Here is a 20,704-nt window from a genome sequence, read left to right as displayed (position 1 = left end):
AAAAATAGCTAAAATGTTTACAAAAACTTTACAGTTTAGTTTATAAAAATTGATCGTTTACATATGAAGTTACTTTCAGAATAAATTTGATTAATAACTTTAACCTATTTCAAGTGTTTTTGTTAAAAAATAACTTATATTAAAACTTAAAGAAATACCTTCGAATTTAAAGCTTGAATTAAACTACCAAAAGCTTGATTTTTTATACACTATAATTTTTTAATCCAATATTCTACTGCATTAAACATCCTTACAGCAGGTCTTTACAAGGCTTTTACAATACTCATACCTTTTTTAATCACTTATTCTGTTTTAAAATATAACTTTATTATAGTACTTTAAAAATCAACACTTAAAAGCAATCTTTTTCTAAGGTGAAAATTTGAAATATAAACTCTATACTTGAAAGACATTTTGATAAAAGTTTTACAGTCAAGTCTGATAGATAATGCGAATTCAACCGACGAAAACGACGAAAATACTGCTGGCGGTTTTTAAAATAAAAAAATTACTTTTAAAATTTTTTTTAATAAATCTTCTACATTATCAGCACCAAATCAGAGTATAAACATAGCATAAAACTGTTAAAAGTTTAGTTTAACTTATTTTTGATAAGTTTTATTAATGTGAAATGAAACTTAACTAGTGTATAAAGTCTGATTCGTAAATTTTATACATTTAATATCCCAAAACAATTAATAGTTTTTATTATATTCGCATATTTGCAATTTTAGATAACTATAATAACTATTAAATGTTACATACTTTAACAAACAATTTTAACAACTAAAAAACGTTTTTTCACGTTTTTGTATACTATATGACTGACGAGTTTCACCAAAAACGAAACCCGGGTCTCAGTCTACCGAAGGCTTTTAATCTGATGATCGAACTTTAGATTGAGATAAATTAAATTATTATTGTTTTGATTTATATTTTTGAAAAACTTAGAACTTTTTTTTGAGTTTATTGACTGAATAATAAATTTAAAGTTAAATTTTAAAAAAATTACTCTAGATCTAGAAACTAAACACAACTATTAAGTCTCAATTTTTTGAGCAACTTTCTAGCTATGTACGAACTGCAAAAAGAGCAGTCAAAACTAAGGAAAATAGTTATATAACTTTTTATAATGATTTAAAAAAAATTTATAAATATATACACAAAAATAAGACAGCTTTTTATAATATTTAAAAGATTGAATATTAAGTATACGAAGGAATTAACCAAGTTTGTAAATTTAAAACAAATGTTTATACTGTATTAAGTTTTATATACTTGATCAAAACAGTTTTAGCAGAAAAATAATATTGAGTGTAAATCAGAAGCAAAACGATGAATTATTTTAAGCTAGTAGCTCTTTTTTAGTATATGTTGTACCGGTGGGTTTCGGTCTTGCAAAGTAAAATTAAGAGATTTTTCAAAACCAGTATTAGGACCTCTACGCCATCAGGTTAAACGTAATTTGAATAATAAAATATTTTAGATAATTAGTTATAACTTTAGTCTATTTTTAATTAGTTTTAAAAGCATTAAAGATTGTAAGTTATTATTAAATGACAAAAAAAATTCAAAACTCCGACACTGATGTACAAAAAAAACCTTTTGGTTATTGAATCATACATCACGGATACAGTTTAATGTATTGTACAAAAAAAAGTTTTATAAGAATGTAAAGTTCCTAAACTGAGAATTTTACCTTTTTCTTTATCTAAGTTAAGTTAATACAAGAAGAAGAAACTGTAACCAAATTAAATGCGAAAAATTCCTGTTTGCTTAAGACTAGTTAAATTTTTTTAGCAGTAGGGCTTTTACAACCAAGAATGGCTGATAATGTACTGAGACTATTTTCCACAGCATGGTAAAAACATAATTGAGGCTAACTAAGTTTTTTTCTTCTAAATTTTTTAGCACTTAATTTAAATGGCTTTTTTTTAATCCTTAATGCAGCTCGCAAATAACTTTTCTACAAATTTTAAGCATAGCCTACAAGCAGAATATTACCATCTGCTATTGTTTGTGCTCTTTTTGTCACCTCCCAAGTTAATCTTAAATCAATGTTTTTGCGGGCCGAAAACATACTTCGAAAGCTCAGTCTCATTTTCACCACATATTAAAAACTTTTTATGGTTAGCATATCGGAATCTGAATCAAGAATAAGCCGATGTAGAACTTCTTTTCAAGGTCAGAGTTATATGTTGCCTTGTAAATAATGTTCTCTGACCGGCAATTACCCCCCTTCAAATTATATTTAAAGCCACCAGCACAAATACACTGATTTTTGATTAAACTACTTTTGTTTAAAATCCTTTGATTATGTGACTTAATTAATCTCTTCAATTTCATCGTACATGAATAACTAACTCGCATATTATATTTTTAAAGACTTTTGAGTATTTTTTTTTTTACTAGATTTACAAATTCTATGCCGATAATTGTTTTAACTGAATAACTAAATTAGGGATTATACCAAATTTTATTTCATTTTGTTTTTGTTGTTCGTTTTAGTTTTTCTTCGTTGTTTCAAAATTAAGTTTGTCATCGTAATTGCATTTTTCATTATTAATTTTAAATCGTGTTTTGTCTTTAAAAAGCTTTCTTCATTACTTGATTAATTATCTAAAGGTTGATTAATTAACTATATTTGGTTTTTGTTTTACAACATTTTTTTGGAGACAAGAACAATTATTAATACACCTAATTTTTGCGTTTAGCTTTTTATAAGGTACAAAAGAGATTATACAAGTTTAGCTTCACATCCAGGTAGTCAGTTATCATCAACAGTGACTCGTAACCCAGTAGAATTGTAGAAGGCATGCATTTGTTTATTAAAGCTAGAAGAACTAGGTATTACAACTAGACCATCGTCCCTGTACAACCCAGCTTTTTTTAAAACAAAAATTTTTTAACCCGTCCAACAAAGTGGTACTAATTCATATAATTCTGCACACATAAACGACTACTGTGCTACATCACCACTGCACTACGCTTCGGCCACTGCGCTACATCAAAATAAGAGCTGGTGTTATTTGTTCTCTTCTTTCGCCACAGGTTTCCTTGTAAATAAAGTTGTTCGTAAAGAACAGATTTACATTTTTTATTAGTCTTCAGTAGGTAGCTAGTATAACTACCAGCAAATTTTAGTGATTTTACTACCAATTCTTTGCTGATTGAACGATAAAAATCAACTACATCAAACTAAAAAAATGAACTTAACACCAGCTCTCTTTTTGATGCAGCACAGTGGTCGTTTATGGGTGCAGAATTATGTGAATTAGTAGGAATTCTTTTTAGACGGGTTGATAAAATTTTTGATTTAGAAAGAGTTGTACAGAGACGAAGTTCTATCTGTACTGCCTAATTCTTCTGGGTTTCAAGTTGAAAGGCTAAAAAACAACATTGAAAATCTATAACAAACATAATATGTAAATTAGTTATTCATGTATGGAAAATTGGGAGAGATTAATGAAGTCACACAATCAAAAGATCTTAAATAAAATCAATCTAACCCAGAGTCAATGTAATTGCGCTGTAGGCTGCAAATATGAATTGAAAGTAGTTTTGTGAATTTTAACTGTTTGTATAGCTAGATAGAAAGTTAATTTCGGCACTAAATATTTGTACTGTACAATATTTAATAATCATGTCATACTTTTTGTATCATTGTTTCGCAAAGTGCTATCTGTTTCAAACTGTACTAGCTGTATGTTAAAAACTTTTTTTTTCTTTATGAAACGTATGTTTTGGTTTTTTTGAAATCGACTTTTAAAAAAAAAAACTTTTTATAAGCCCTTCCAGTGGGCTCTGTGGGAAGTATTTAAGTTTAATCAACCACACGATTTTCTATATACATATATATTTCTTTAGTTATATAAAAAACAATAGGTTTGTACGACCGTATCATATATAAGATATATTACAGTGTTTATTCACTTATCCGTACACGTTGGGCAAGATTTTTCTGTAAACGTGTCCGGATAACTAAAAATCCGGATAACTACAAAAAATCATTTTATTTCATATAATAATATAACTGCTGCATATAATGCAATGCATAATAAAAGTGTTATGGTAAAAACAAATACATAGTAACTGTAAGTAATATATGATAAGACTATAAATAATAAAAGCTAAACTTAATGTTAATCAATTTATTTTATCTATGGTAGAAAAACATCAGACTTACTTACCCTCTGCAACTATATACATTTTTGTGGGTCAAGCAAGTAAAATTCATCATTTGTAGTTCCACCTGCCCTAAGTATTAATTTAAAAAAATATTAATTTTTGTTTAAGAGAAAATATAAATTAAATTTATGTATAAAAACAAAAAATAATGTAAACCTATTTCTTTGAATGAAATGAAAGACTTTTTTTTTAATTAGAAAAACAGACAGAAAGAGACCGGAAACTTTGACTAAGTTTTAATTCAATTTAACGGAAACACATCACTCCTAACAAACTAGTTTTTATTAAAAGTTATACTAAAAATAGAAATAATAGACGTTTGTTTTATAGTTTTTCCACGTTTTTCAGCAGAAAATTCATGGAAATTAAAAAGTTGCGAAACTTTTTGAATGAATTTTTGTGTTTACTATTACATTTTTTTGAATTTTCTTCTGACTGAAACTGTCCGGATAAGTGAATAAGCACTGTACCTTATATACTCATCAGTAAGGCTTAAGTTTATTAACAGTGTTTAACAGAAATTTAGAATTCAGAAATTTTACAAGTATCATAACGTAGTAATAATGAAGGTTTTTGTACAGCAAATTAATTTAGAAAAATACGCTGATCTTTTTATTTTAAGAATCTATGCATTTTGAAAAGTTTGTTTTACAAAAATGTTTTAAACTGCTCGTGTTCGCGGGCTTAATTTTACTTTGAATTAATATTTAAATAGTTTTAGTTTTGCTAAAAAGGTAATGGATGCATATATTTTGTCTTTCACTTTTCTTGTTTAGTGTTATGCACTTATCTGATTTAACAATTTCGATTTTTTTAAGTTGCAAAGTTTGCAGCCGAATATAGTATTAAGTTTTGATTTTGTCTTGTTTCGTATTTCCCATTAATTTTATAATCTGTACTTTATAATCAAACAAATACTTAGCTCCAATCCAAATATTGTCGAGCACTATCGACCAAAATCTTTTTTTTTTAATGATTAAAGTATATATATTAGCTACTATTTGTTTATTACGAAGTACAAAAACATATATTTACACCGATTACTCTACTCAATTAGTTGTTTCAGCGAAATCGACAAAGCAATTGTACTATATATATATGTGCAATAAAAATTAGTCGGAAAAGCTTACATATTGCAATACGAATTTGAAGCAGGTAATGGTTAAGATGCATAAAAAATGAATAAAAAATTAATTATTTAGTTACTCTGTATAAAAGCATTGGTTCTGAAAGGAACGTTAAAAATGATAAAAATATTGTTTAAAATATTAAGAAAGTATTAAAAGATTTATAACGTAAAAAATTCATAAGTCAAAAATATGTTATAAAGGTAAACATGTTTTCTAAACGTAGTTAAATTTAAAAAGCGGTAAAGTTATACACAGAAAACATAAAACAAAACATATAACTAAAATATAAAAAACAAGATTTGATCTATTAAAGTATACATAGAGATTTTTTCTAAGAAATGAATTAAATTCAATTAAATCATCAAACTGAATAAGATGAACGATGTTAGAAAGATTTATATAAGTTTAGTTTAATCCAAATTAAAAGTTCTCACTTATTGTCAAAAAACTGTTTGTCTGAAGTCTGACCAAATACATCAAAACAATGTATTGAATAATACAACTTTTTACAAAAAATTTTTGTATAAAATTTTACACTAAAGTGCTTTTTGTTAAAATAAAAGCAAAGCTTGAAATATTTACTGCATATTCCATAAATTTTTGATCACAACTATCTCGAATCGGGGAAATCACCAAATTATCCGCTGCGGCCCCTCGACGTCCGCCCAATCGAAAGTCTTCATCGCGAAAACGCCCACCGTCAACAAGTTGACCATCAAAAAATACCCCAACTCGAGAAACACCTGCTTCTTGCTTTCCACCTTGACGTTCAAGCGGAACATGAGCCAGGGCAGGGAAAAGTACCTGAGTTCCAGCAGGGCCGCGGGGACGGTCACCAGGGCGACGCTCAGCAGGTAGACCAGCCGCCAGAGGACGCTCTTGCGTCGCAAAGAGTCGTTGACGCTCCAGACGGAGTACAGGTACGCGGGGAGGAGGGCGAAGCGGAGAAGGGGTTTCGACAGGAGGTTCTTGTGGAGGTAGAAGGCGTAGTGGCGGTTGTCGGCCAGCAGGTACGGGTGCACGACGCTGAACTCGTGGAGGGAGTAGGCGAAGCACGTGACCAACATGAAAGCCAGCGAAGCGTGACTTTTCAAAAAGCGCGCGAAGCGTTGAACTTTGGCGGGAGTGACGAGGAGGGGCAGGGAGAAGACGAGGAGGAAGAGGGAGCAGTGGAGGAGCTGGGAGAGGTGGAGGACGGCGCGGTGGGAGGAGCGGTCGCCGACGACGACGCCCCCGTTGATGAGGAGGAAGAGAAGGAAGAGGGCGAAGGTGGCGATGTAGGGGGAGACGAGCTTGGCAATTTTGAACAAGTTGCCCACCACCAGGATGTACTTGATGAGCGCGGCAGTGAGTGATGCTAACAGCCTGCAGGAAAATACAAAGATCTTAAATTAAATAATTTTATAAAATATTGCTCAATCAATTAATTTTTATAGCATTGTCAATTTGGGTGCACGACAATTCAAATTCGGACAATTCAAAATTAAAAAAAATTAAAGGGCCACATCTTATAAAGTAGTATATACTCGAAGAAAATAAAAAAATATGTATTTTGGTCTTATTAGTATCTACAAGCCATTTTTTATTTTTATAAAATATTAAATATATTTTTTAGACATGGCTAAAATAAGTTTTAAAATATACTTAATTTTATTTTATTTTCTGATATCTTAAAAAATATATAGATTTTACAAAAAGAAAAAAAAAGCTATTAATAAGACAAACATACATATTTTTTTTTTTCAAATATATACTACTTTTTAAGTTGTTGCCCTTAAAATTTTTTTTAGAACTTAAATTGTCATGTAACCGTCAATTTAGTTAAAATATCAAACTTTACGAGTAGATAGACCTGCACAACTGTTCTCTCCGCAGGTGTAGTTTTCATTATAAAATTTCAACAAAAAATTTACATTAGGATAATAAATTGAAAAGTTAATTAAGATGTTTAGTGAAGTAAGTTAATTTCTTAAGATATCAATTAAGATTAGCGCAACTGATTTTTATATATTATACAACAATATGAAAATTGCAAGTTGCTTTTACTTGTTTAGTAGTAAATCTAAAATTAAAAGAATCATTATGTTACCTTTTAAAAACTTATTTCAATTCTTTAAAAGTAAGTGTATTACATACGGAATTTTTTAAGACTAACCTGATAACTTTACGTTAAATAAGTCTATGTTTTGAACGTTATGTTAAACTGCATTTCGTTTTATAATACTTATCTTTACTGCAATACATCAGCTAATTTGTTTTATTTAGTATAATAAAAAGTGATGTAAAGCTTTTTAGTTAGGCACGACATAATAACTACTCAAGTACAGCAACAAAAAATTAAATATTCTAAAAGGTATTTAAGTATCTGTGCTGTTATTGAATTAAACTATACAGTTTAATTTCTACAAAAATAGACAAGTTATAACATTGATCTGCCCAAGGCAAAAGTAGAAAAATGCGGTTAGATAAATACAAAATATGTGCATACGCAATATTGAATTAGCTATAAGGAAATAATTTGAATACACGTTTTAATTCATTTTCTGTATTGTTGAAATTTCAAAAATATAAAAATTTTTAGTAATTGAATTTATTTTCTACTAGTTGATTGAGCAATAAATTATCTTTGGAAGTTTTTTTTAGGTTAAATTCAATTTGCTTATTCATATTAAAGTTGTTTAGTACATTTTATTGATGATCTTGTATATCCTTGTAAGACGATCGATATTTATACCTTGTCTGCTTTTGCATCTATCTAAGTAGATTTTACTTCACTAAACATTTAGAGAAAAAGTTATTTCAAATTTTGTTATTTTAAATGCTTTTGAAAAACTTATTTTCCAACTTTCGAAATTAAATCTATATAAGCTGTGTATAAGCAAAAGCTTATGTTTGGTAACAATGATTTAGTTTGAGTAAATTAATAATTTGGTATAGTCCTATAAAACAATAAAATGGATTACTGTATACTTTGTTTTTAAGACAATTTTAAACATACATGTTTTCGATGAAATAGTATAAAAACTAAAATGAGCACACTGCAAATGAACAGCTACGTAGAGTTTGTTTAAAAAATATTTTATATCTAATTTTTCATTTAATAGTTTTGAATTTTTTTAATGTTAAAGAATAAAACACTAAACTCCAATGCAAAATACAAAAAATTTCTACCAAAAAATATTTACTACAAAGAAAAAAATCACCAAAAAAGTATATATCTGGTAATTAGTTATGATAGAAAAATAAATTTTTAAAAACCCTGAACTATAAATGGTAGAATACTGGATGTATTTATGTTTTAATTTATTTCAGCGAAAACGTTTGTAGTGTAAGAAGTAAGTTTACTTTCCCACTCACGATTTAGTAATCAGTATCATATTACGTAATTTAGTGAGAAATGATAACTTATAAAACTTTTTCGATATCTTTGAACTGTTTTTTTTAATACAATACTAGAAGTACATAGCTGTTAATAATACCGCTTTTAAGTAAATTTGTGGATATTTTTATGAAACATTTTTTAAACAATTTTACGAAAATAAAAAGGTTAAAAACTTATTGTACATACTTATGCATAGTTTAACAAAACTTTATAAGATGAAAAACTCTACTTTTTAATTTAAAACACTTATACAATTGACCACTATTTCAACTTAAGCTTTTTTCAACATATTAATTCAAAAGACTTATTTACAAAACTTATATAATAAATCTTAATCACATTTTAAGCTTTCTAATAGAGCTTTTTATTTATTTTTTTTTTTAAATTTAAGCGTCTTACTGCTCAAAAGACCATTTAAATAAAAAAATATATATACTTTAAGTCTTTATAGATTGAAACTTAAATATCATTATCAAAGTAATCATAAAAACTTATACTTACAGTTAAACAAAAAACAACCAACAATGGCTCAAACTAGTGCTTGAATTAAACACCTTTTATTAAACTAATACTAATAATATTAAAACACAACAACAAACGAAACCTGGCCACTTTGTCGTTGAGGTCGGGCGACACCTGTATCTTGTTGATCTCCTTGCTGTCCTCCTGCAGGAACCCGGCCACCCGGCAACCGGCCGCGAACCCCACCCACGCCACGTTGTTCTGCCTGAACAGGATCGCCACCACTCCGCACAACGCCGCCACCTGGTGTGAGAACTTGAATAAAAACTTTGATAATTTTTTTATTCAAACCTTTTCAGAATTATTTTGATAACTAATGATCTCTTACAGCAGGGGTCGGCAAGTCAAAAAAGGAATGTTTTTTATGTGCTTTAGAAAACATATTTAAATATAATATTTTTGAACAAAAAAAATTAGGCGAAAGATTTTTCTTTAAAGATAACACTAAAATTTATTTTTTGTTTTATCAGATTACTAATGTATTAAACTAATTGAATAAAAAATTTTAATACGATCTGCGGGCCGCACTTTGCCGACCCCTGTCTTACAGCTTGGTATAAGAGTGAAGCATTGTTTTGTTTGTAATAATCTGTAAGAATAAAGTATAAAAGTTAAAAAAAAACTAATATTAAACTATTTTTTTTTATAATGTAAAAAACAAATACTTTGCAATTTAAACTAAAAATAAACAATAATAATAAAAAGTCTGGCTTTTAATTTTTAATTTTGTCAACTTTCAAAGAAATAAAATATTTTGCAAATTAAGTATAAAAATAAAACCTTGTGGCGATGGTGGAGGGATAGGAGGTAGGTTAACAGCACCAGTGTTGCGGAGGAGGTTTCGGTGTAGTAGAGGAAAGTGAAGAAGTAGAGGAGGGGGAAAAGGGAGACTGAGATGGAGGAAATTTCCAAAAGTTCCTGTAAAAATGATTTTAGTTTTAATTACAAAGTTTTTGTAGGTGTTGTTGTGACATCAAAAAAATCCTTGAGATTTGTCATTGTGGCAATGAACGTATCCCCCAAAATTACCCAAGTATGGTGTCTAAAAATAAAACAATTAATCTTAGTGTTCAGAACTATTTACTAGGAGAATAGAAAGTTTAAATTCTTCTATCAATATCATAGACAAATTATAACCGTTTTAAATATTGAGCTGCCCAAGGCGCAAGTAAAAAATGCGGTTAGATAAATACAAAATATGCGCATACGCAATATTACACTACCTATAAGGAAATAATTTTAATATACGTGTTAATTTGTTTTCTGTGTTTTTCAATCATGCTGGAGAGTATTTTTACTAGTTTTGTTTAGTTGTTGTTTTGTATAATATCAGTATTAAAACATAATTGTTTAAATATAATACTTACTTAATTAACTTTGCTGATAGCTAAAGTCTTCAAATAAAGACTATTTGTTTTTGTTTTGATTTGATGAAAGTTAATTTTGAATGATACTTTGAGATTTTTTAAAATACATTTTTAATTCTTATGTTAGCATTTTTAAACAACGGTTAAAAAATATAAACTTGTTATACTTTAAAACTATGTTCTTACAATTACCTTCTGCTATGAAGGAAATTGTAAATTTTTAAGGCTTATTGTTATATTTGTACTCAATAATATTTCAGTATTTAAACTTTCAAAACTTAATAAAAACAGACTGAAGTTAATAAACGAAATTTTTACGATCAGCGTTTTGTTATAGGTGGTTCCTTATTGAACCTAATTACTACTCGAGAAAACACTCCGGATAAAACATTCTTTAACACACCACTGCTTATATATTTGGTGAAAATTTTGGTTGTTATTAGAATTTTGTAAAAACTTAACTTTTATAAATACTTTCAGGGTTGGCAAAGCTTTAAAAAAATATTTTCCAGCTTTTCTAAACTTCTTCCAGGTTTTTAAAGAACAATTTTTTTGGTCCATTTATAGTATAAAATTAAACTTAAGGTAAAAAACTGTCTCAAATAGTATAGCAACATAGAAAAGATACAAAAAAATTACTTTAAATATGTATTTATTTAGAAAGGTATTAATGATATAAATTTGTTATGATACACTTTTACCATAATAATCGAAATTTCATTGCTTAACATGTGAAAATTATTAAAATTCCGTATTCTTAGTGATTTTTATTCAAAATTCCAGTTTTTTTTCTTCAAAATTTCTCACTTTCCAGGTTTTTTTTTTAACCTAAATTGTTAAGTTCCGAAGTTTTTTCCAGAATTCCAAGTTTTTTGGCAACCCTGACCATTTATTTTTGTTAAGTAAAAAGAAACGTTACAATTATCGGCTTAAGTACTAAAAATAATTGTTCATAAAAGCTTGTTGCTAAAGTTATTTAATGATATAAACTTAAAGTAATTAAGTAGTTGTTATGAAATTAAACCTTTTTGATTTCAGTTTGTTTTTTCTTAAAGAGTAAAATATTTTGTAGTTTAATTGAAACTTAGTTTACTATTGTGATTAGCAATATGTAATGATTTTAAACATTAATTTAAAGAGAAATTATTTACCCACATCTTAAACTATCAATAAGCACATTTTATAGAAATAAATGTAAACACTTAATTTGAAAAATTTAAAATTTTTAATGCTAAATTGAGTTTTATAAATAAAAACATTAAACAAAATAGTTTTATTGCTGATAAAACTTTTATAAAAAATTATGAAAAACTTTAAAATAGTATATATGATAAAAAATTAGCAATATTTAATTGAATAAACATTAATTAAATCTATATTAATGTTTATTCAATTAAATATTGCTAATTTTTCATCATATATACTACTTTAATTTTTTTATTTAAATTACCCACCTCTCAAAGTTTTTGATACTGTATTCAGCTTATTACATTAAAAGCACTACTGTTGCTTTGTTTTTATTTTCTATTGATTTAATACTTAAATATGCTTAATTCTAGATAATCCTATATTAAATTCTAAAAGGTTTATTTAAATAAAAATTTATATTGTCTATAGTAAACTATTCAAAAAATGTAGTTTTCAATGTTTAAATAATCAGTTAAAATTATTTTGTTCAATGTTTAACAAGAATTAAATAACTAATATTAAAAATTCTAAAATACAATTGCTGTCAGCTAAAATATGCTAAAATCATTAAATTTACTAAGTTGTGAGAAAATTGAAACAAAATATTTTTTTAACTGTAATCCATCACTACAGAACTTTTAATTGACAATTCCTTTAATGAAGAGCTCTACCGTTTACTTTTCTAAAATCTACCCTACATTATTTATTGTTTTGTACATAGATACTAATTTTAAGAACTTTAACTTATACTCGATTAAATATGTACAGGTATTATGTTAGAAATAATCTTATAACACAAGCAAAAGATCTTACTTAAAAAATGACATTAAAGCTATCTTAATTTCTTTAAGGTTACTTATGAAAGTCAAAGTTATTTTAAGTTTTTAATCCTAAAAATTATAATACACTAAATATTTAAACTTGGTTTAAGCTAACTTATTTATAGAAAATCTTTTTTCTGTAATTAGTTTAAATAAAAGACAAGTTTTAAACTTACAACTAAACCTTTTCATAAAACTAACCATACACCTTTGTAAATATAAACTTTATTTGTCCTTAAAATAGTATTTTATTACTACTTAAATATTTTATTTTAATTCATTGCTATTTCACTCTACAAACTGTATCCTACTGACACATACTATATAAAAAAGCTTCAAGAAGGTCTCTTGAGACATAAAAGTACAAAATAAACTGGTATACTAAAAAAACAAAGTCACTGTTTCATTTGAGCGCAACGTAATACTCTACAAACCCAATAAAATCGTACAAACCTGATCGGACTTGCTGTCTTGGGAGTAGTGCAGCTTTCTCATTATCTTCTTGATGAGCAGCAGGTTCACAACACCGAATAACACGTTCACCATGCGGAGGCACCACACGTTGCAGGTCACGAAGGAGAAAATGAGCCTCAGCGGGGTTATGAGCAGAACGGACGCGATGTACAAACCGGGCAAAGTTGTTATCTTGTCGTCCCACTGTGAGGAATTAAAACTATTTACGTGTTTAACTCACCACCATTTTTAGTTTGTTCACCGCTAATACTTACACGCATACTAAAAGTAATTAGTTTTTACGCCTCTGTATACTATTACACATATTAATGTATACGAATTTGTATCTAAATGAATAAGAAAACATCCAAATGCAAGTATAAAATCGATTTGGTTTATTTTTTTCTAAGTGTAAATTGCAAATTCAACTCATCAAAACTTTAAAAAAATTGATATCTAAATTAAAATGAATTTGTAAATAGTATTTAACCTTTATTTGGAAAAGTGCTTAAAACTATTTATATTATTTTGAACATAATGCAACAGATAATCAAAAAAATAACTTAAGTTAGCTAGAGTTATTGAATCTTAAAAAATGCTATGTTTTCATCACAGGTAGTTATTATTTAACTCTTAGATATAAGATCTAGAGTGATTTGTGAATTGTTATGTATTTTAGCTTATTTTTTAAAATATTATTTATAAGCTGAATGTAAAACAAAATAACTACAAGTTTTTTTAGAAATTAGCTTAAAAAAATTTAAAATCTTCTAGTTATAATATACAGATAAAAATATTATTTAAAGTTAGGTTCAGTTTTTTAAAGGTAAATATTACTTTGGTATTCTTATTAGCTAGTAGTTATTTAAATTATAGATAAAACATCTACATTGAATTGTGAATTGTTATTCTATTTTTTGCTCTATCTTCTGAAACCAGTCAAAAAACATTTATCTTTGATAGACTAAGGCTAAAAAAAAACTTTTAAACTATTTCATTATGACATTGAAAAAATAAAAATGATTTGAAATAAACTTTTTAAAGTTTATAACAGTATAAGTGTGTGTTATTAAAAAATGTAAAAATTTATGAGTTTACATTTATCTACTACATTGACATAATAAGTTTTTTATTTTTTTATTTTATGTTGCTATACTTTCTAAAAAAAAAGTATATTATTTTTAAAAACTTGTATACTACTTTAAATCTACGTGACTTTAAATTTAATCAAAACATCAAGACCTTAATATTATATGTTAAAGATGTAATGCAAATTAAATACATGGTAAATCAAACAAATTATGTTTAGTTTTTTTTTAAATATTCGTTAAAAAAAACAGATAAAATATGTGATATCAAAATAAAAAGCTTTTTTTCTCAGGTTTTTAGCTTGAAAATTACTTTAAACATTATACTTTTGTTTTTGTAACTTAAGTATGTAAAGTTTGGGTACTTATACAAACTTAATTTTTTACATGCATGTTTTAGAACAAATTTTAAGTACAAGTGTTTTAAATTTAGCAGATATTGAAATTTTATAATTTTATTAAATTATTGAAAATGTTTATACCAGCTCAAGGTGTTACAATTTTTGAAACACATTAAGCAAACTAGAGCACTCTTAACACAAAATCTAATTAAGAAAAAAATATTCATGAGAAATTTTTCTGACTTAACTTCAAATTATATTAACTATTAAATGAGGTCTAAAAATTGTACAATTAAGCGTAAACTTTAAAATTATTATTACAACTATTTTACTGCGCCGAAACAAAAATTATTAAATATATTTTTGATTGTTTGTCAATCTATCGAACAGATGTATGTACTATATTTATTTATCAGTTTTAGAAAATTTAAAATATATTTTTTTTTAGTAAAACAAAACATATTTACAATAACAATAGTAGTTATTGTGATATACTTTTTAAACTATCTAGTCATTCTAGTGCGCATGGAATTTTATTTTTAAAGCTTGACTGACATATTATTTTAAGAAAAAGAAGTTCAATTTTTAAACATCTTCAATAATTTAATTAAATTAATAAAATACGTTTTTTACTTTTATGCTCAACTAAAAATAACCTCTAGAGATCCATTGCAGTATCTTTGTGCTTGGGGTATGTGAAATATTTCATCGATAAATGCAGTAGGCTGGTAGGAATAAATTATTTTGAAAAAGAAGGCAGTCAGAGAAATGAACACATAACTGGATATCATATTGATTTCAATAGAATATGTTAAAAACCTAAAAAAGCAATGTTGTTTGTCTTAAAAAAAACAAAAAATTATTCACTATTTTAATAATTATGTTTCTCTTCATAAAACATTAAAAATCAAGTAACTTTATATTAATCTCTTTAAAAATTGTGTAAACTTTGCTTAAGCTAGTAACTTGCTGTTACTGAGTCAAAAATATTAAACCAAAAATTAGTTTCTACTTATACACATCGACTAACAAGTATGATTGATAATTTAAAGCTGAAACTATTAATATAGCTTTGTGACATTCGAGTTAAATGAGATGTAAAATAAAACTAACTTAAAATATATACATCTAGTACAACATTTAAGTTATTCCTAAACATAATAAATCAAACAATATTCATCATACTTAACTTTTCAAACACAAGTATCCTGATATTTAAAGCTAAATCAAAAATTAAACTATAAAAAATTTTAACATAAGTTTTAGAGTAAAAATATAAAATATATTCTTTTGCTAAAATATTTGCCTAAATAAAAATCCTAAAAAGTTTCAAAACTTCTAAGTTGAAGATAGCAAGTAAAATAAACATTTAAAAATCATGTTTTTACTTCAGTGTTAAAAAAATCTAAAAATTATTTCTTTTATCGATAACTCCATTTAAATATTTAACGTAGTAAAAAGAGTTATCACCAAACGCTAAAAACATTGTTAAAAAATAATGTTTTTAAGCTAAGTGATTAACAAAACAATTATTAATAATCTATTATCATTAAACTAAGTACTTAAAAGATTTTGTAAAACAGTATTAACAATAAATAAATGTTAATCAACATTCAAGGTAATAACTTTTAATAATAGAGGTGTTTTCTGGTACTAAAATTAGTTAGAGCTAGTTTTAAAAAAATGTGCTTTTAAACTTTTAGCAAAAAATTAAACTAAACAGAACTTTATAAGTATTTTATATTATGTTTTCAAAAAATTACACTTAATTATACTTATAAATTTAGAAAGGTACTTATAGAGATCAAACATAAATTAAAATGCTAAAGTATTAAGTCTATTAAAATAACATCATCTTAAACTAAAAGTACAATAAATAATAAACAGAATTACGCATCAAGAGGAAGGAACGTTGGGATTTTCCTGAGCGTAAAAATCCTTCAGCAGCTTGACTGCTCTCTCAGCCTGGTGCCCTCCTTGGCACTTGAGCAGCGGAAAATTTATCCTTTCATCCGTGGCAACATTGAGCACGCTCCCGCACCCACCAAACCTCTCGTTCATGCAGCCGTACACCACCCTGGGAATGCCCACTTGCCTCAACGCGTGAGTGCACATGACGCAAGGCTCCACTGTCACGTACAACACAGTGTCAGCAAACGCACCTCCCCCGCCAAGGGTTTCAAAGTGCTCCGTTGCTTGGTCTATTGCAATGAACTCTGCGTGCCTGGTGGCGTTCTTGTCCTGGTTGACGCGGTTGCCTCCTATTCCTATCACCTGCTCGTCTTTGTGCACTATCACGCAGCCCACCGGCACCTCTTGCCTGTGGAGGGCGTCTTCCGCGTGTTTGAAAGCAACGTTCAGCCATTTTTCATCGCTGCTAGTGAGCTGTGGGTCTTCAGACATTGAAATGTTTTTTGAAAGGTAACAATTGCATAAAACTAAAACAAAGATATTAATTAGTATTTAGATTTTTGATTTCATTGCAAACAAATTTTGACAAATATCTACAAGTACAAACCATTTTATAAAAAAATATATTCTCCTGGACTTTATTAAGGATGACTAAAACAAAGTTTTCACTAAATGTAAAAAAAAATGAAGAATTAAAAACTAGCCTGAGTTTACCAAAAAAAAATCGTTTAATGCAGTCAGAGCATAAAATTAAAAAGTTTGATTCTACATTTAAATAAATTAATAACAATTGTTTGAAGTATTAAATAAGCTTTAATACATCAAACAATCATGTAATGGCAAAAATATTATTTAGAACAAAAAGATAAGTTTCAAAAATAAATTCAATTTTTATGTCATAAACTATAATGTCTGAGGTTTAACAAAATATTTAAACTAGTGTAAGATTTTAAAAAATCTGACTAGTATAAGTTGGCCTAAATTTTTAAACTTTAAACTAAATGAGTTGTCTTGAGTGAGTGACAATCCTTGTTGTTTCATAAAATATACATATTATAATATATTTTATGTAATTTTGTTTTTCTTCAATAAGAATTTAAAGAAAACAAGCTTTTCTAAAAGTTTTACAAAATTTTAAGTGCTAGGTATAAAAACTAAAGTATAATTTTACGTAAAAAACCTAAATTAGTTAAACAAACTAAGTAATTTAAAATTTCAGTTGCAACATTGTACATATTAAAAAATATATTTACTTTTATTTTGTTTAGTGACTCTTTAAATCTGTTTATTTATTATATGTTTTGATTTTTAGAAAACAAATAAAAAGATCTCAACTACTAGAGGAGAAGTAATATAATATTCATTCTTTCAAGACTTTATTATGCAAACTAATGGTCTGTCTATGTTAATGGACAGAGAAATGATTTAGAACAATAAACTTTAAAGGTACCAAAGTGGTTTTTTGTTAGTATAGATAGATTTGTTATATTGCAAAAAAGCTATAAATTGAAACTTAAGAACTAAAAAAACTGTAACACATCCTTGCTTTTTAATGTCATTTTGGAATTTAATGATGGACAATTAAATGTAATTATATTATAGTTCAAATTCTTATGATTTATGTAAACCAAAATTTAATATGAATTACATTTGAATATTATAAATATAGTCACGAATAATAAATTTAAAACTTTTTTAAGTAGTTGAGAAAAAAAGAATGGCATTGAACTAACTTTATTGCATATGCATATTTTTTGCTATGAATAGAGAAACTTTAAGTAATTCCACCAAATACAAACATTCTTAAAAAACTTAAAACTGTAGTTGCAATCTAGTTTGTAAAAATTGAATCAACAATACAAGTGCCAACAAAATATCAGCAGGATAGGTAGTATACAGTATAGATAGTATAGTATAGAAGGTTCTCCCATAACAAAGCAGCAGAAGACATATGTGATATGGATTTGGAGTTGCAGATAAATGACAAATCCCAGAATAAATTGCAGTTTTTTCAGATTATGAATTTTAACAACAAAACTTTCAATTGCAGAAAATTAATTCTATCTCTGCAAAATTTACAGAAAACCCAGTACTTTCAGTTTTATCTTTCTGTAAATTGATAGGTATTGGGAAATTATCTATATTAACAAATGTAGTACCTAATATACATTTAATAGCATAGTTTTGTTTTTTAATTGGATATGTTTTAGGTGCTGATTTTACAATAACAACCTACACCTTTTTTTATATTAAAACTTTCTTAAATAAAAGTATTATATTTTGTTTTTGTTATGTTATAACAGGGTGGTTACTTGTTTTTGGCAAATTTTCTACAGGTTTTCATAATATTTTTCACCAGGTTTTTAAAAATTTTTTCCAGGTTTTTGAAGTACATCTTTTTTTGACCGTTACTAAAAGTAAACTTATTTTTTAGTTTAACATTTTAGTAGTAAATTTTAGTAATAAGTTAAGATTTATAATAGCGGCTATGAATACTTTAGCCATATAACATTGAATTAGACATTTTCACTTGTTCTTATTAAATCTAAACTAAAGTCTATTAAGTTGCATCAGTCAGAAATAGGTTCTTGTTGACTGACTTTATATGACATTCAAAACAATGCAAATGCAAGTAAAAAAGTAGTTTCATTAATTAAAGTAGTAATTTAACTAATTATTTAGCTATTTCTAATAAAAAATATGTAGTATACATGTTTTAAAATCTAAAATAAGCTTTTTTTTAAGTTTTTTTTTGCCTTAACTAGCAATTTCTAGGTTTCCAGATTTTATGGCCACCATGTCAAACAATGCTTTATTTTATAAAAAATTTCAATTTCTAACCAATATCATACTTAAATAACAGCTAATTCTAAACACAATTTAATCTTTTTTAGTGCTCAAGAGAAAGGAGAAAATTATATTTTTTCCAAGTTTATCTTACTGTCAAACAAACAATTTTTTACAAAATATAATTCAATATTTGCAACAAAGTTTTAATTAGAAAATTATGTTTTTATTTTAAAAGCTGTAACTCAAGTATTCTAAATTTTAAAACCGTTGGAAACATTAATCTAGGAAAGGCAAAAGTTACTTTTTTAGAGGTTTTTGCTCTTGTATCAACAATTTTTTACAGAATGAACTTATACTTTGCAGTAATGTTTTTAAAGTGTATTAGAAAATTATACTTTTACTTTAAAGCTCTAACTTAAGTAAGGTAAAATATAAAGCCCTTTGAATTATTGCTCAAAATAAAAGAAAAATTATTATTTTCAAAGTTTTTTTTTCTCTCAGATCAATAATTCTTTACAAAATGAACTAAAACAAATAGTTAATACAAATAAAGTTAAAAATTATTGGTTTAAAAACGTGTCAACCACTACAGTCGAATACCCACTAACTCCTTAAGAAATTTAGTTTACACTAAATACTTATTTTCAATTTCATTTTATGGAAAATATTTTGGCACAATACCATAATTAAACTTTATAACTTTAGGATAGCTTGTGTTTAACTACAGTGGAAATAAAAGGCGTACTGACTGCAACATACACCTACACACTTTTCTCAAAGTCATAGAGAATTTAATCTATCTATAGATCAATTTTCTTATATTTAATCTTTATCCATGCAGATTATTCAAATCAAAAAAACAAGCTTACATTTTACGCTCAAGTAAGCACAAGTGTAAAAAACTTCATCCTCCAAAATACAAAGATAATTTACAAAAATACTAAATAATAAAAAGATTTTTAATATAAAATATACTTAATTCAGTTTAATGCTCAATACTCAATATTGTTTATAGATTTTTTTCTATCTTAAAAAAATTACCTTTTATGTTTGTTAGAAAAAAATAGTATGAACTACAAGTATTTTGGTTTGTTTTTAAAAACTAAAAACTTTGAATAGTCAAAATGTTTAGTTAAAAAACTACTAGTAGTCTATTTGACTAAACAAGTAATGTTAAAGCTTAATTTTAAAGTACATTTTCTTTTTATTTTTAATTATACAATAAGTTCAGGCTAAAATTTATTCAAGTTTTGGAAATTTATTAATTCATTTTTAAGATAAATAGCATAAGTTTCCATAAAAAAAGTAAGGTATCTTTCTTTCTTTTCTTCTCATTACATGTTTTACAAAAAAAAAAGTTAGAGTAAATCTTGAAGGATCATTTATATATTTTTTCATAGCACAAAACAGGTTAAATTTAGTTAATAATCTTTTTTTTTTCAAATAATTCGTTTTTGAATCTTTTAGCGTTTTTCGAGCTATTTTAACTAATGAATGACAATGTCAGAAATTAGAAAAACAAA

General features: G+C 26.5%; 2 protein-coding genes across 2 annotated transcripts; both read right to left on the bottom strand.

The window, feature by feature from the left end:
- Positions 1-5,562: 5,562 nt before the first annotated feature.
- On the bottom strand, positions 5,563-15,291 carry LOC145842209 (dol-P-Glc:Glc(2)Man(9)GlcNAc(2)-PP-Dol alpha-1,2-glucosyltransferase B-like). The gene is made up of 5 exons (XM_082949622.1): positions 15,137-15,291; positions 13,052-13,255; positions 10,003-10,140; positions 9,305-9,465; positions 5,563-6,683 (listed from the first exon to the last, which is right to left on the bottom strand). Exons 1-5 carry the CDS (start codon positions 15,269-15,271, stop codon positions 5,948-5,950), a joined length of 1,374 nt encoding a protein of 457 aa, XP_082805748.1. The 5' UTR covers positions 15,272-15,291; the 3' UTR covers positions 5,563-5,947.
- Positions 15,292-16,364: 1,073 nt separating this feature from the next.
- LOC145842468 (tRNA-specific adenosine-34 deaminase catalytic subunit ADAT2-like) lies at positions 16,365-16,900 on the bottom strand. The gene has a single exon (XM_082949922.1). It carries the CDS (start codon positions 16,881-16,883, stop codon positions 16,377-16,379), a length of 507 nt encoding a protein of 168 aa, XP_082806048.1. The 5' UTR covers positions 16,884-16,900; the 3' UTR covers positions 16,365-16,376.
- Positions 16,901-20,704: the final 3,804 nt, after the last annotated feature.

The sequence above is a fragment of the Thalia democratica genome, chromosome 8 (genome assembly GCF_965202585.1).
Source record: "Thalia democratica chromosome 8, ktThaDemo2.hap1.1, whole genome shotgun sequence".
NCBI classification, from domain to species: domain Eukaryota; kingdom Metazoa; phylum Chordata; class Thaliacea; order Salpida; family Salpidae; genus Thalia; species Thalia democratica.
Note: the sequence above shows the minus strand (reverse complement) of the source record. Positions and strands in the feature narration are given on the sequence as shown.

What these genes read in the sequence shown, in the direction of transcription:
- LOC145842209 (XM_082949622.1), bottom strand. Translation starts at nt 15,271, where the DNA reads ATGATATCCAGTTATGTGTTCATTTCTCTGACTGCCTTCTTTTTCAAA. An exon ending in AAGACAGCAAGTCCGATCAG is followed by an intron (nt 10,141 to 13,051) that starts GTTTGTACGATT and finishes TCATTTTTACAG; the next exon opens with GAACTTTTGGAAATTTCCTC. An exon ending in CCCTCCACCATCGCCACAAG is followed by an intron (nt 9,466 to 10,002) that starts GTTTTATTTTTA and finishes TTCTCACACCAG; the next exon opens with GTGGCGGCGTTGTGCGGAGT.
- LOC145842468 (XM_082949922.1), bottom strand. Translation starts at nt 16,883, where the DNA reads ATGTCTGAAGACCCACAGCTCACTAGCAGCGATGAAAAATGGCTGAAC.